The following is a 15,728-nucleotide window of genomic DNA, read 5'->3' as shown; positions in this document are numbered from 1 at the left end:
TGCCCCTTTATTGCTTATAGGTGCTCTTTTATTGAGGCTGGGTATCCTCAGGGCGCAGTGCACGGGTGGTGCTGTGTGAGCAGGTCCCGTGAGGTCCCTACAGATTCTGTAGGTTTGGTCAGTTTGGGGAGATGAGGCCAGGCAGAGCCAGGGCAGGACCATGCTGTGGGTCCTGCTGTAAACTCCCACAGCCTTCTAAGTGGGGGCTCCCACCCTGCACGGAGTACAAAGGCTTCAAAACAACCCGGCAGTGATGAGCTGGGAGGGATTTAGCTCCCGGTAAGGGGAACTGGTGGCACGACACAGTGAACGAGTCCATGGGGGAAACAGCCGGTGCTGCTGGTTTTTTTTTTTTTTTGGGGTGGGGAGCTTCGCAGTTTAGGGAAACAGCAAGTGGCAGCGGTGCATGGAGCCGGGCTTGCTGCCAGACCTGGGGAGATAAACAGGGCTCGTGTGTATCCACCGGGTGTGTGCCCAGCCCGATGCGTGGCGGAGAAGTAGGAGGAGGTGATTTATTCCTGCTGGCACGGGGATGTGATGCTGGTTGCTCCCTGATGGTGCACGGTGATGCTCTGGTCGCTGCCGTCCCTGCTTGGGGTTTTGCTGCCCACAATCCCAGCCCAAGTGGCAGCACCAGCACCCAGCTGGCTGCACCTCGCTGTCCCGCATCCCCTTCGCCCAGAGGGAGGCAAAGGAATCTCGGTGAAAAGGATTTAAGCAGAAGCTGCACAAAGTTTTGAGCCCTGCTCTGCTGTTTGTCGGACCTCAGCCGTAAATACAGTTCTTCCTCTGCTCCTTTGTGGCTGTGGGTTGGGTTCCCGAGGCAGACGCTCAGCACGAGGCTGGTGGCTCTGCTTGGCAGCGCACCCTGTGCCCCGAGCATCTCAACCCAGCCAACCCCGGCGCCTGCACACCCCCCGAAACCCCGCAGCAGCATTTCCAGGGATGCTCCCTGCCCCTGGTTACCCAGGAAACTGCTCGCAGATGCTCTCGCCCATGGCACGGGGACGGCTCGGAGCACTGAGTCACCGTCCCCACATCTGGAGCCGGATGTTTACGGGACGAGATGCCGGAGAGCTCCCCGCTCCAGCATGCCCAGCAGCTCCTGGCCTTGGCTGCTGGAGCCAGGGAGGAAGGAGGGCGGTCGCTGTGTTGATTAATCCCAATTAATCTCGTGCGCCACGGGGAGGAGGGCTGGGGGCTAGGCCGGGGGGTTCTGCCGCTCGGCACGGTGGTGGGGCTGCCCTGCCGTGCCCCAGCATGACCCAGGGGGAAGAGAGCAGGGAAAAGAAAGAGAAAGCTGCAGGGAGGAAGCGGAGATGGGGGAGGTGTTGGGAGAGGGAAGAGGAAGTCAGATTGCTGGGCTCTGCTCTGGGAGGTCAGTGGCCGCTGGAGGGACCCTTCCAAGCCGAGCCCTGCCGTGCTGTGCCGTGCCTTCCACCCTCTGGGACAGCTTCTGCCACAAGCAGCTCCCCTGCCCTGTGCAGGACAGGATGAAGGTCTGCAGCCTGCAGCACGCTGAGGATTGTGCTCAGCCTCCTGGTGCCCTGCAGCTCAGCAGCCTCCCCTTATGGGATGTGGTCCTCCAGGACCCACTCAGCCACCGAGCAAGTCAGGAGCAGACCCCAAGCGTTTGGGTGCTGGGGGCGAGCACGGCTCCGGCTGAGTTTTGCTGCAGGCTGAGGCTCCTGGCTAGTCGCAGGAGGCTTTGTTTTGATGCCTCAGCTCACGTGCAGCAGAGAGACCAGCTAATGCTTGCTGCTAAGTCTCTCGTTGCTTGTTTCTTTGTCAGGCTCTGGGAACTCGCACCGATGGCCGGCAGGTATATAGCGAGCTAGGACACAGCGGCTCCATGGCACCTCCTCCGCCCCGCATTACTTTTTAGAAACTTCCCTGGAGTCACCTCGCTCTGCACAGCCACCGCTGAAAATGCCCACGGCGAACGGTCCCGCGGTGCCGCTGGGCACCCTCCAGCGGCAGGTGGAGCTGCTCCTGGTGTGCTCCAAGTGCAGCGTGAAGGAGAATGAGATCACCTACCAGCTGCGGCAGGTGGAGCACAAGTGCATGTACGAGATCCTCCTGGCCCGCTGCCGAAGCCGGCACAGCACAGCCTGGAGGAAGATATCGAGGCGGCCAGGATTCCCCAACCCAGCCCGCTACGCCGTCTGCAGGTACTACAGGGTGGGCTTGGGCTGCAGCAAGCACGGGAACCAGTGCACGTTCGCCTGGAGCCCGGAGGAGGCCATGGTGTGGAACTTCGAGAAGGAGCAGCAGCTGGAGAGGCGGCAGCTGAAGGCGGCGGTGCTGCAGGCGCAGCTGGGGGGCTGCTCTGCCGCTCACCTCCCCGCCACGGCCACAGCCGCCGGCGAGATCCTGAGCGAGTTTGGGGGCCAGTTCCAGGAGATCTGCAAGAAGTGCTTCTTCGGCTGCCCCCAGCGCATCTCAGCGGGCGGCCAGGCGTTGCTCTGCGAGTTCCACCGCAACTGGGACCCGCTGCTGGTGCACGTGGTGTCTGACAGCCGGCTGAAGAAGCAGTACATCGCCATCCGCCCCTGCCCCGAGTTCATGCCGGTCCTCAACTACTGCTGCTTCGTCTCCAAGGGGCAGCCCTGCCGGCACAGCATACAGCGGTGCCAGTTCGCGCACAGCGACGTGGAGATGGCCGTCTGGCAGGCCGAGAGGGAGCAGGGCCTGCTGCGCTCCGACCTGCTGCTGGCAGGGGGGCTGTGTGCCGAAAACGGCAAGCCGGCGGCACCCACGCCGGTGAGCTTCTACTGCCGGGTCTGCCTGGTGACCTTCAGCTCGCAGGAGAGCTTCGAGAACCACTGCTCCTCCGTCGAGCACATGCAGATGCTCTCGGTCGACACCTCCGTCCAGTGGGTCCACCGTGCGCCGCCGCTCGTGCTGAAGAACTTCACGCTGTGCAGCAGGTAAGGTGCCGTGCCGGCACCGGGGCAGGGTGGCCGCGGGCAACGGGCACGGGCAGCACCTGGGACGGCTCTCTCCCGACAGAGCGGAGGTGTGCGAAATGGGGAGCAGCTGCACCAAGGCGCACTCCATGGAGGAGCTGCAGGAGTGGATCCAGAGGGTGAAGTTTGCCGCCAAGAAAAAGAAGCAGGCCATGAAGGAAGGGCTTTTGTCCTACCAGGACCGGCTGATCGCTGAGTATCGGGCGTGCTCCAACGAGGTGTTGATTGTAAGTCATGGGCGGCAGGGTGGGAGCGTTGGTTTGTGGTAGCCTGGTGTGTTTTCTGAGCTTGGGAAGGGAGCCCACGGCCTCCAACAGTCTCATCGCCAGAGTTGGGCAAGATGCAGAGGGGGATCATAGAATCATTCAGGTTGGAAAAGACCTCTAAGATCAAGTCCAACCATTGTAGCATCCCTGCTTCTTCTCCCCTTTTGAGGCAGCCTGAGCACCTGAGCTTGCTCCAGGTACCTGACCACGCTGCTCTGCCCTGGGACATTTTATTTCCCAAGGGTGCTGCACGGGAACGCTGAGCAGCAGTGCTGGAGCCTGTCCCTGGGTTATTGCCTTCATCCCCCTCCCCTCTTGTGCCTCTCCTGCAGATGTCTGAGTACGTCGAGGGCGTTACGGTTGTGTGTCCGCAGCCCCTGCACGTGCAGTCGGAGGACAAACGGTTTAAACACCAGTGGAAGTTCAGGGTCCACTCCCAGGTAAGCCCACCTCTGCGTGACAGGAGGCTGAGAGCCTGCCCACCCCTGCAGGAGACTCTCGGCTCCAGGACAGGAATCTGGGGGTGTCTGAGAGGGGATGTGCGTCGGGTATTTGGCAGTGGCTGTGCAGCCACCGTGTCTCCTGCAGCGGGGCTGGTGTGCACCTGGCTGCTCTCAGCGCTTCCTGCTTCTCATCACAAATAACAACGTTCAGCCACCTTCCTGCCCTGAATTTTGTGTGGGCATTGGGAGCAAGAGGCCAGGTCTAATTCCCCTCTGCTGAGCTTACAGCAGACACTCTATAAAACTAAAAAAAAGGTTCTTAAAAGCTTAAAGAAATTGCTCTGGAGTTGCACGAGGAATAAGCTCCTTTCAGGAGAATTTCAGGAACACTGGGTCCAGGGTGGCACTCGGCTCCTGCAGCAGCTTTCAGTAGCACCTCGAGCTCATGCCTTGGGTCTCCCTCACCGTGCCCCTGTCTCCTCACCCGGCAGATGCCCCTGCAGCACGTGGCACTGCTGAAACGGGATCCAGGAGCCAACTTCTACCTCTCGGGGAACGGGCTGGCACGGGGCCTCCACTACCTCCGCGGGGAGCACGTGGCCACGCTGCCCACCTCGCCGCCCACGGCGCTGGTGGAGGTCTCCGTGGAATGCTGCACGCTGGGCGTCTTCGAGCAGTGGGTGGTGTTCGACTTCGGCAGCCGCCCCGTCCTCCTGCAGAAGATCAAGGTGAAGGTGGGCCGGCGCGATGGCCCCCAGCACGTCCCCGCCACCACCAGCCGCCCCGTCGACTTCGTGCGGTGGGACCGAGGCAACCGGATCATCGTTCACAGCGTGCCAAGGTCGAGTGAAGACGTGGTTCTGCTGGCCAAATACAAACCTGCGGCGCTCTCACTGGACTACCGGCCTGAGGGCGGTGTGAACGCTGCCATCACCCGGCTCAACTACCGCGAGAGGATGCACAGCTTCCTCTTCTGTGAGGAAGAAGCCGAACAGGCTCTGATTGCCAAGTAAGTGCCAGGCGTGGAGCCAAACGGGTTCCTCCTAGCTGTGGACCGTGCACCCATTGCTAGCCCCGTCCTTGGGGCCGTGCTGCTGGTGAAGTCCCTGTCTCTTCTGGGTTGGGTCCTCGGGCTCCTGTGAAACCCTCCAAAAAAAAAAGGAAAGCGAGAGGGCTTGCTGGGCAGTGATACGAGGGGAAGGGCTGTGTCGTGTCCTGTGGCTGTGGATCAGCTCAAAGCACAGTTCCTGTCCCTGTGCTCAGGGTGTAGGTGACAATCCCCCCTTTGCAGAGGGGAGGGCAGTTGCTGATGAAGGAAGTGACGAGTTGGTTCTCTGTTAATTCGTTTCTTTCCTCCTTTCAGACTCAGCCTGCGGGTCCTCATCTCGCTGAGCAACATGATCGAAAGCCTCTCTGTGGGGATGGAGTTTGCCCCGCCTGGTGAGCTGTTTGCTAAAGTGCCTACCCCGTATAACCTCTCGCCGGACACAGATGAGGGGTATCTGCTGAACAGGTCCGTGCCCACCGCTTTCCTGGCACTCGACCCACCTGTAGACAATCGGGTTTACGAGGTTGGCGTGTGCAATAAAGCCACCACGGAGAACACTATCTGGCTACAGATACCAAAGAGTTGCTGCTCAGAGCTGAACTTGAAGCCAAAAACCTCCCTCAACGTGGAGATCCAGTTCCAAATTGACCAGCTGCTGTTCCGGCAGTGGCATCAGGCTGTCGACAGCCTGCTGGATGAGAGGCTGGTCCTACCTGATGTCGCCAGTTGCACTATCCCCTACTGCCTCAGACAACCACAGGAAGGGAACAGCAAACAGAAACTGGCCATCTCCTTCATCACTGGCCAGGTAACCAGCAGCCGGCAGGTCCCACCTCTTCTCATCTACGGACCTTTCGGCACGGGGAAGACGTTCACGTTGGCCATGGCCACCCTGGAGATCATCAGGCAGCCCAACACGCGGGTGCTGATCTGCACCCACACCAACAGGTTAGCAGGGGACGAGGGAAAAGGCAGCCAGAGTCGTGGGCCAGGCTCCTGCACTGGGCCAGTGCTTGCCTCGTGTGATGAGAGGGAGCCAGAGTCCACGAGAGGGAGCTGAGCTGGCCTTTTTTAAGTATGCGTCTCAATTACTTGTTTAAATAAATAATTCATTTGCGTTTAATATGTCTTAAACTGCTCTGGCACTCCTGCTAGGAAGAAGCCTGGCACGGGTGGAAGTGTTGGCGGAAGAGGTAGCATATTCCTGCTCCATTACGAAGTGGGGATGGAGAGAGCATTATTTCTAGCCTTGAATGTGTACTGGAAGAGATGGAGTGGAGCCCTTGAAGGCTCTATGCATATGTCATTGTTTTGACTTTTCCATGGGGAGTATGGGGAAAGGGAAATGCAGGATCTGGTCTGACTGCTGTTGAGTCTGCCTCGAGAGAATCCAGGCCAAGCTTGTTAAAATTAGCGCAGTTATGCTGAGAAGTGTCCACGTCCAATCCTGCAGGCTGTTACTGCCTTAGTTTGCAATGTATAATAAATGTATGACTTCTAATCTTAGCCTGTTTCAGGCTGCCTGCTCGCCCTGAAACTACTTTTGTGCAGATCTTGCATCATCCGCCTGGGCTGGGGATGCCGGGAGGTCAGCAGAGGAGAGGTGTGCCAGCTCACGGCTGTGTGATTTGGTTCCAGGGAGAAGCAGGGCCACAGATTTAGCTGGGCACGTTGCATTTGAAATGATTTCTCCATATCAGCATTGATTGATGCCCTGGTCTCGTGTATCAAATCATACTTTGAACCATATTCTCAAAATATGCGTGGACTTGGTGGCTGAGTAAACACCAGCTTCTTTGCACATACATGGTTATCTCTTGTGAAGGGTGTGTTGTCAGCCACAGCTTGGGGAGGGTTTGGCTGCTGGTGGGTGGATGATAAGAGAAGACTGGGATAATGGTCACAGCACTGGGAGCACCACTTACAGTCCCTTGATAGTTTCCACCTTTGTTCCCCTCCAGCGCTGCTGACATCTATATCCGGGAGTATTTCCACAGCTACGTGATCAACGGGCGTCTGCAGGATGTTCCCCTGAGGATTATATCCACTGACCGTTCCGTCGCCGGGACCGACCCCATCATTCAGAAGTACTGCTGCCTCTCGGAAAACCAGCGCTCCTTCCGGCACCCCACGCAGACAGATATCAACAGGCACCGCATAATTATTACCACCTCCATGTTATCCAAGAACTTGAAGGTCGCCCCGGGTTACTTCACCCACATCATGATCGACGAGGCCGCTCAGATGCTGGAGTGTGAAGCTTTGATCCCACTCTCGTATGCCACTCTTGGGACCCGGATCGTCCTCGCTGGGGACCACATGCAGATAACCCCAAAGCTGTTCTGTGTTGGGGAGGCACAGTCCGCAGATCACACCCTGTTGAACAGACTCTTTAAGTTTTACCAGAAAGAGAAGCATGACGTGGCCATGAAGAGCAGGATCATCTTCAATGAGAATTATCGTTCTACTGCAGGCATAATTGAGTTTGTCTCCAAGCACTTTTATGTTGGCAAAGGCAATGCTATCCACGCCAGTGGGAACATCCCCCCCCACCCCAAAATCTACCCGCTTGTGTTCTGCCATGTTCCTGGTGTGGCCGAAAAGGATATGTCCTTGATTTCGTGGCACAATGCTTCCGAGATAACACAAGTGACTGAGAAAGTGGAGGAGATTTATCGGAGGTGGCCAGATGAGTGGGGTGTCCAAGATCTGAGGAAGATCTGTGTGGTCTCCCACGGTGGACAGGTATGTAGGAAAAGCACGCTTTCCCTAGCTGGAGGAGTGTGTATGAGCTGCTGACTACTCCCTAAACCCTTCCTAATAAACGCTGGGCTCTGCTTATGATAAACCCATCTCTTGTGTTAGCAAAGAGGGGGAACCTGGGGTCTTGCATGCCACCACTTTTTTCTCGAGGTGCTCTCTGTGTAAAGCAGTGTGCAGTGGATGGCTGCACCAGAGATGCTTTGTGGTGGGGTGTTTTAGTCAAAGATGCCTTTCAGCTCCCTCTAAGCAGGTTAACTGGAGGGCAGACTGGGAGCACTGGCTGAAGTCAGCCCAGGATGTGAGATGGCTGTTGAGTAACCTTGTTGGGGAACCAGCAGCTAAGAAGGGTGAGGGACCTTGGAGTTGGGGGAGCACGTTCCTGAGCTGAAACTGGGCTCAGTTATGCCTCTTTGTTCCTTACCAGGTTTCTGCAATACGGCAAGAGCTGAGGAAGAAGCACCTACCAGAAGTGATGGTGGAAAACTATGAAAACTTGCCAGGTATTTGTCCTTTGCAATAGTTGAATAATGTGTGGTTGTGTTTTGAGGTCTCCTGCGTGCTAGGGAGGACTTTTCCAGTCACATCTGTGGACAGAAAAGTCAATCACAGCTACTGCCACTGTGTAATGAGCAGGGGGAAGAGATGCTGGGTGGTGAGAAGAACATCTTGACATTGTCCTCCTTGCTAAAATACCCAGGGCTGAGCTGATGGAGGAAGTGGGTTTTATTATGGGCACTTCCCCATGGCTGTCAGGCAGTGTGGTTTGCCTTTCCTTGCTGTGCCTGCTATACAGCATTTGTGTGCATCTCTTACGCCAGATAACCAGGCTCTCTAAAGCTCACTCAGTGAGTGCCCATGCATGCATTTCCCTGCAAGATACCCAGGGTGGTCTCACGGCAAAATACCCTCTGGGAGAGTGCCCGGGATGCTTTCAGGCAGAGCTCCCTGCTCTTCCCCATGCGGCCCACATGGCGCTGACTAGGAGGGAGCTCCTGGAAATCCTCTGGCTGATTGCCATCCCCGTCTGGTTGGTAATTCTTGGAGTTCACCCTTGCCTTTGTGAATACGATTTCACACTGAATTAAATCTGCACCCAGTTGTCAAGTCATTTCAAACATACGGATGTTGCTTGGTGGGAGGGTGGAGACCCTGGAAGTGCCATCCCAGAGACGTCAGCACATGTGAATTGCTTGAAGGAAGCCCCACATACCAGCAGGGGAGGCCAGGAGTAGAAGGGAATTGAAACTAACGTGCCCCGTGGGTACCCACTGCAGCCAAAACTGCAGAGCAGTTTGCTGAAGGAGGAGTCCGCTGCTCTGGATGATGAGAGAGAGATAGGGCTGTTTTTGTTCTCCAGGACTTAGTTTATGACTCATCCATGTTTTTAATATTGTTATTATTTTTTTTTACTGTACAGCTGGGACTCCTCGTGGTGAGAATTAACCGACCCCTGGGGTGTGTTTCTGCTCTCCACACCCTTTCTTTACATTCTCTTCCCAGCTCCGAAATCACCAGGGTGCCTCTTGCTGTTTGTTATTTGTCACGCCATCAGCTGGCAGCACTGTCCTTGAGGGTAGAGGGACACTTGTCAAGGGTCACTGTCCTCATCCCCACCAGGCCCGCAGGGCTGCTTCTGTGCTCTGCCATTCTGTCTCCACACTGCCCTTCCCTCCCTGGTGTGTGGGTGGTGGTGACCGGCGGCGTCCATCCCAGTTTGTGCCTGGAGGCCGTCGCGATCCCCGAGAGCATTCCCTTGAGTGACTTGTGCCTTGTCCCCTCTGGTGCAGGGCGGGAGTTCCGAGTCATCATCATCAGCACCGTCCACACCAGCGAGAGCCTACGCATCTCGGCCTCCCACAACCACGAGTTCTTCAACGAAGCCCGAGTGCTCAACACCATCATGACCAGGGCTCAGTCGCAGGTCATTGCGGTGGGGGATGCGGTGGCCTTGTGCTCCCACGGCCAGTGCAGCAAGGTGTGGAAGCGCTTTATCCAGGAGTGCATCGAGAAGGGCAGCGCCTTCCCGGAGGACCTGACGATGGCGCAGATCAAGCAGGCTGCGTGTGACAATGAGAGCTGGAGAAGGAGCCCGCAGCAGGACGACGAGGACAGCGACACGGACTCCGGGAGCTCTGAGGCCGACAGCCTGAATCCCGACGATCCCATCCTCCAGGAGCTCTTAGATGAGAGCAAGAACATGCTGGTGACGGTGTCCGAAGAAGGGCTGCTGAATGTGAAGCCTGAGACTTCAAACCGGTGCGAAGATAGGCAGGAGTACGTCAGCTTCTCCTCTCAGGTGATGCAGAAATATCTGCGCACGGACCCCAACGTGTACAAGAGGTGCGAGCTGGTCAAAGAAAGGTTTGACAGGGCTTCTGCCATCACCCTCAACGACTCTCCTGCCATGACCATTCAGATCAAAGGCAGGGTTCACTGCGGGACGGCCTTCACTGGTGACGAAGTGCTCGTGGAAATCCTGAAGGACAGCACAGATGACAGCGGTGGCCTCCGCCCGCAGGGGAAGGTGGTGGGCATCCTGAAGCGTGCGGAGAGCGAACGGACCTTCATCTGCATGATGGATGAGTTTGACCCCCGGGTGATGATACCCATCGATCCCACCGTCACCAAAATATTTGTCCCAGGCCTGAAAGAGAAACCCAACGTCATTCCCATCCGCAGGCGTGTTAATGGGAAGTACAGGGTGGTCAGCTGTGAGAAGATCAGCCAGGACACAAGGAGACGCCAAATCTTCTGTGTCCAGATTATCTCCTGGCGGGAAGGTTTTTACTACCCTTTGGGGATAATAACTGCGATTTTGCGTGTGGCCTTGACTTTGGAAGAAAGCTTAAAGATCCTCAACTTGGAGTATGCCTTAGAGAGGCAATACCCAGCTGCTGTTACCAAGGAGCTTTCCAAATACACCTCCAGCAAACCAAACCTCACCAAGGAGAATCTGAGGGACTGTCGGAGTTACCTGACCTTCACTGTTGACCCTGAAGGTGCTAAGGATTTGGACGATGCTGTCAGCGTCAGGGATCTCGGACGTCACTACGAGATTGGGATCCACATCGCGGATGTGGCTGGCATCATTCCCAAAGGCAGTGCCTTGGACCTGGAAGCGAAGAGGCGCGGTGTCACCTACTACCCCCCTGACCAGGAGCCTGTGTGCATGTTCCCACCCTGCATCAGTGAAGACATCTGCAGCCTCCTGCCACAGAAAGAGCGCCATGCGATTTCTTTGTTTGTCACTGTAGAAAAGGAGACCGACATGGTGATAAAGGGAATCTTCACCCTCTCTGTGATCCAGTCAGACAGGCAGCTGACCTACAGCGAGGCAGAGCTCTGCATTCAGAACCACTACAAGGGAGGTGGGGATGCCCTTTGTTTCAATACCCTGGAGGACTGCATAGCTGTGGCTTATCACTTCTCCAGGATCCACCGAAAGTTTCGGCTGCAGGAGGATTGCTTCTATGACCAGCTGGATGAGGAAAGCTCCCCAGGTAAAAGGGGCTCCCATCAGATGATAGAGGAGTTCATGATCATGTTCAACAGTTTCGTGGCTGAGTTCCTCACCAACCAGGAGAACACCAGAAACGTCACTCCTCTCCGGTGTCAGAGCGAGCCAAGCCCTCAGCAGCTTTTAGTCATGAAAGACAAGTACAGCCATATCATCCCTTTGTCCCTCCATCTCTCACACCACCTGAGATTTGTGCCTCCTAATCCAGAGTCCCCTAAAAATGTGCAGTTCAGTCTCCTGGCCCCGATCTGGGAGCATTTACAGTCAGCTGCACATCAATGTAATCTCCATAAGATGCTAGATCTTATCGTTACTGATGACATCCACCCAAAGCTGGCCCCTGTGGTCCTGGAGTTCAGGAGACTGCTCAGCCGCTCCTATTTCAGTCGCTCCAACTCCACTGTCCTGTCAAAGATGGGCCACTACTCCCTGCATGTTGACTCGTACACCTGGGCTTCCTCTCCCATCCGCCGGTACATGGACGTCGTGGTCCAGCGGCACCTTCATTCTGTCCTCTGCAAGAAGCCCATCATCTATTCTTCTGATGACATCGAGTTTCTCTGTCATGACTTCAACAGGAAGAATTCCAAGGCGGTGATTTACGAGAAGAGAGCCCGCTCCATGCAGATGGCCACCCAGCTGAAGAGCCAAGTCCTGCAGAAGATCGCCTTCGTGGTGGATATTGAAGGGATGGACAGGTACTTTAAAGCCCTGTTTCCACTGAATAAAGAGAGTCTTCCAGATCCGCAGGTAATCAGCTACAGGGCTCTTCAGCTGATAGAGCAGCCCATGTTCATGCAGAAGCAGAAGAGCGTTAGGCTGACGTGGAAGAGGAGGATGTATTCTGTGGAGACGATGAAGGAACACAGGCTGCAGACAGGCACTCTCCACGACCATAGCATCACCCTCTTCGAGACCCAGATGTGGCAGGACATGCTCACGGCCATCAGAAGTGAGAATTTTGAGAGCCTGGCCGCTCTTCTGCAGCAGAGCAAGAAGCTCTACAAGCGGCAGGTGGGCCGGGTAAAGAAGAGCGAGTGCTCCCACTATGCGGAGATCACCCTGGAGCTGAGCGCTGGCGACACGCTGCAGTTCCAACTCACCACGGATGTCTTTCGGGGCTTCCTGGTGCCCTTTGTGCAGCTGTGGTGCGTGGCACCGGGTTTCGACGTCTGTCTGCAGCACACAGAGAAGCCTATCGACTGCTTCTCTGCGTACGCCACCCTGCCGTCCAAAGACAAGTACAAGCATGCAGCGGAGTATAGCAAGGTGTGGATGCCGATGAGTGCCATGGAGTCTGCTTCATGTGCAGTGGCTGAGAATGACTCTATTGTTCTTCACGATGTCAAAATCACCTGGGCAAAGCAAAGGACGAGCAAAGGGCAGCTGCAAGGGACTTTCTGCCTAAAGAAAAGCTTTTTGAATGAGTGCTCCATTGAGGTGGACTTTAACCACTGTTACCTGTGCATTCGCCTAAGTGGGCTGAAGGTTAGGAGCCTTGAAAATGATGAGGAATGCCTTAGCCATGGCCTCCAGAACATGTCTTTGAATAACAAGGACAAATCAGAAAACAAACTTGTGGTCGATCCAGACACGTACACCTGGGTGGCTCATGGGATCACCGAGGAATTCAACGACAACGAGAAGTCAGACAGGACTGGTCAGAAGACTTTAAATTTTTACATCAACTATATGTCCATGGAGAACATCCCCGCAGAAATCTCACAGCCTTCTGCCAGCTTCACAGTGGAGCTCATACCCAAGATGCTGCCAGACGTGTAAGTGTGCTTTGTGCTCATGCTCTAGTTAGCCTGCTAGTGCAGCGTAATGGTTTCCCAGGGGACCCCTTCCTAGACTCAATCAGGCTTTGCTTTGCCCAAAAATCTGTCGTTGCTCAGCTCCAACCGGCCATGCCCTTGGGCCGTTGCCATTTGGTGGGGGTGGTGGCATTTCTCCCACCTGTCCTCCAGGTGGTTTCTTGCTGGTGGACCTCGAGGATGGGGCTGGGGAGGTAGAGGAAAGTGCCATGGTGAGGTTTCACTGAACATCTGTTTCTTACGTTCCTGAATTGCTGCAATACGTGTCATAAAAGGCAGCGTGAAGCACTGGATCAGGGTTTGTTGAGCAAACATGTGCTCCCTGATGTTCCAGTCATCCTCCTGTGTTGCTGTGAAGCATGACCTGCACTTACCAAAGCACAGCTGATGTCCTGGTTGCCCTTCTCTGTTCGCAGTGCAGACTGCTAATTGCATCCATAACTGCTGTAGCTTTTCCAGGGCAGAATGTGCTTCCTTATTTGTTGTAAATTTTAGGAAAAATTGAAAGCTAATCCAATAAAATGGAGTTGGGACATAATAAAGTTGAGTTGGGAGAGAAGTTGTGCTCCTTGCTCTCAATATATTTGCAGGCTCAGCTCTTCAGAGAGGCACAAAAAGCAGAATAGGACTTGTATGAAAATCGTTTTAAGTTCTTTGTGGAAGGATTTAATGCAACACCAAAGGAGAAAGAATAAACAAGACAGTTGTACAAGGCTGTGTTACTGTCTTTGCTACTTTATGCTGCACTTCACTCTTATTTTTCCTTGTCTGACAGACGGAAAGAAAATGCAATTCGGAGGCTCCAGCATGCCTCCAAACTTGCTGTAAGCATCGCTTTAGGCCATGAACCTCCAAAAAAAGGTAGGTGCAAATATTCTCCTTTGACTACGTGCTTCTAGCCAGGCTGGTGACCTGGCAGCCTCTGCGGGCCCCTTCCATGGGGATCCTGCTGCCAAGGCAGGAGGTTTCCCTGCCAAGGGGAGGGAAGAGCTGCTAGCCCGGTGGCGTGTAGGTGGTGTTGGTGCAGGCTGTCCTGCTGGAGCGGGTGCAGCCCGGATTTTATCCCCAGGACTCACAGAGAAGCGTGGGACAAGGGTTACGTTTGGGCTGTGATTGCTTGGTACTTGCCGCAGTCGCTTGGTACCTCCTGTTGAATTGCTTGTGTGCTCTCTCCAGTAACCTTTTCTAAATGTGTTCTCTTGTCTCTTTGCTGTAGCAGTGACAAAGTCCAAACTCCTGCAGCAAAAATCCTTTGATCTCCCTGGCAGCCGGAGGAAGCTCAACGACAGTCAGAGACAAGCTATTCTAAATGCTTTAAAAAAACCCTTCACCCTCATCCAAGGCCCACCAGGTAGGGCAGTGGGGACAGCACGTGTACACGTGCACCTTGGCGTTGGGACCTTGTCTGTCACTTTCCATGGGGCCCTCAGTGAGACAGGCAAAGGTCACACAGGTTGGCAGCGCCTAGGGCTTTTCAGGGCAGTCCCCTTGGTCCTTGAATTTTTTCAGGGCTGGTCATTTGGATACTGATCTAGAGCAAGGGTGTCCCTGTTGAAGTGTTCTGAGCAGCATTCTTGCCTTTCTAGGTACAGGGAAAACTGTTGTTGGAAGTCACATTGTCTACTGGTTCTATAAGCTGAATGAGGAGACCAGCAAGAATGAACAATTGCCTTCCTCTGATGAAGACAAGCCCAAAAAGAGAAAGTGCATCTTGTACTGTGGCCCGTCCAACAAGTCCGTTGATGTTGTTGCTGGTAATTATCTGCTCTAAGCCCTTGAAGTATCTCATACCGGTGGAAGGGAAAGGCTGTGAGCCGGAGGCTAGGAGACAGGAGAGACAGAAAATGGGGTCTGGTCCTCACAGAAGACTCCTCACTGCAGGGTGAGGACCAGTAACGGTGGGGTTGATGAGCGAGGGGTGGGGAGAAGGAAGGGGTTTTGCATGGTGAACGCTGGGTTTCTCAGCATCACCTGGCGCTGTCTGAGCAGGCTTGTTCTCCTTCCCCAGAGATGCTGCTGAAGATGAAGGACCTGAAACCGCTGAGAGTTTATGGGGAGGCCATAGAGACACTGGAATACCCGTACCCAGGGAGCAACCGGCAGCTCTCCCGCAAAGCCTTGCGTGATGCAAAATCAAAGCATGAGCTCAGGTAGGACGATGTGGCCCCCCAAGCTGTGCGAGTGCTGGGGAGTGGTGCTTGCTGAACCCATAAAGCTGAACAAGCCAGAGCAAACGTGGGTTCCACTACACTGCTGCAGAGCAGCACTAATGACCTGCTTTGTACTTATTTTTTTTCAACTAAGGGTTTATAGTCTAACATAGCACCTAATTGAGAAACCCCAGTGATTGAAAACATCCTACATTTTTTCATCTTTTTTTTTTTTTTTTTTCGAACTGCCCTAAACATCTCAGACGTCATTCCTGCTTGCAGCTGTTAACAGGCGGTTGCTATATTTTGTGTCCTCAAGGGTGAACTAAGTGTCAGGTCTATAAAGATGGAGAAGTCTGGCTTCGACTTCTTTAGCTAATGTGGCTTCTCCATGTAGACATGTGTGGTGTGCTGCACTGGAGAAGAAATTGCTTGGGTCTCTGTGGGGAAGATATTTATGTATTGTCTCTTTATTCAGCGAGATAATCCTGCATCATCGAATCCGACGGCCACAAAACCCTTTCTGGCAGGATATCTGTAACTTTGACACTCGAGTGAAGGAAGGAAAGGAGATAACAGAAGCCGAAATAAAGAGGTGAGTAGAAAGAGACCTTGGTGAGAGATGTCTGAGTCTGCCCATGTGCCACCACCACCTGAAGTATCACAGTGCAGAAAGCTCTTTCCCTGTGAGAAGAGGTTTGGGCTGTGGTTTTGAGGCCTCAGCTGATGCAAGCTGGTAGAGCTCTGTGAAAGTC

General features: G+C 54.7%; 1 protein-coding gene across 4 annotated transcripts in view; it reads left to right on the top strand.

Moving 5' to 3' along the window:
* The window catches only part of HELZ2 (helicase with zinc finger 2), a 30,789-nt gene that overhangs the window by 8,122 nt on the left and 6,939 nt on the right, over positions 1 to 15,728 (top strand). For all 4 annotated transcript variants that reach the window (XM_084538167.1, XM_084538168.1, XM_084538165.1 and 1 more), the window contains exons 2-14: positions 1,793 to 2,930; positions 3,013 to 3,196; positions 3,568 to 3,675; positions 4,170 to 4,687; positions 5,042 to 5,674; positions 6,688 to 7,471; positions 7,914 to 7,989; positions 9,277 to 12,784; positions 13,599 to 13,684; positions 14,040 to 14,174; positions 14,410 to 14,577; positions 14,832 to 14,973; positions 15,452 to 15,568. In XM_084538167.1, coding sequence (XP_084394293.1) covers positions 1,930 to 2,930; positions 3,013 to 3,196; positions 3,568 to 3,675; positions 4,170 to 4,687; positions 5,042 to 5,674; positions 6,688 to 7,471; positions 7,914 to 7,989; positions 9,277 to 12,784; positions 13,599 to 13,684; positions 14,040 to 14,174; positions 14,410 to 14,577; positions 14,832 to 14,973; positions 15,452 to 15,568 — 7,460 coding nt within the window. In that variant the 5' untranslated portion in view covers positions 1,793 to 1,929. The remainder of the gene's footprint in view (positions 1 to 1,792; positions 2,931 to 3,012; positions 3,197 to 3,567; positions 3,676 to 4,169; positions 4,688 to 5,041; positions 5,675 to 6,687; positions 7,472 to 7,913; positions 7,990 to 9,276; positions 12,785 to 13,598; positions 13,685 to 14,039; positions 14,175 to 14,409; positions 14,578 to 14,831; positions 14,974 to 15,451; positions 15,569 to 15,728) is intronic.

The sequence above is a fragment of the Aythya ferina genome (genome assembly GCF_964211825.1).
Source record: "Aythya ferina genome assembly, chromosome: 16".
Lineage (NCBI taxonomy): Eukaryota > Metazoa > Chordata > Aves > Anseriformes > Anatidae > Aythya > Aythya ferina.
Note: the sequence above shows the minus strand (reverse complement) of the source record. Positions and strands in the feature narration are given on the sequence as shown.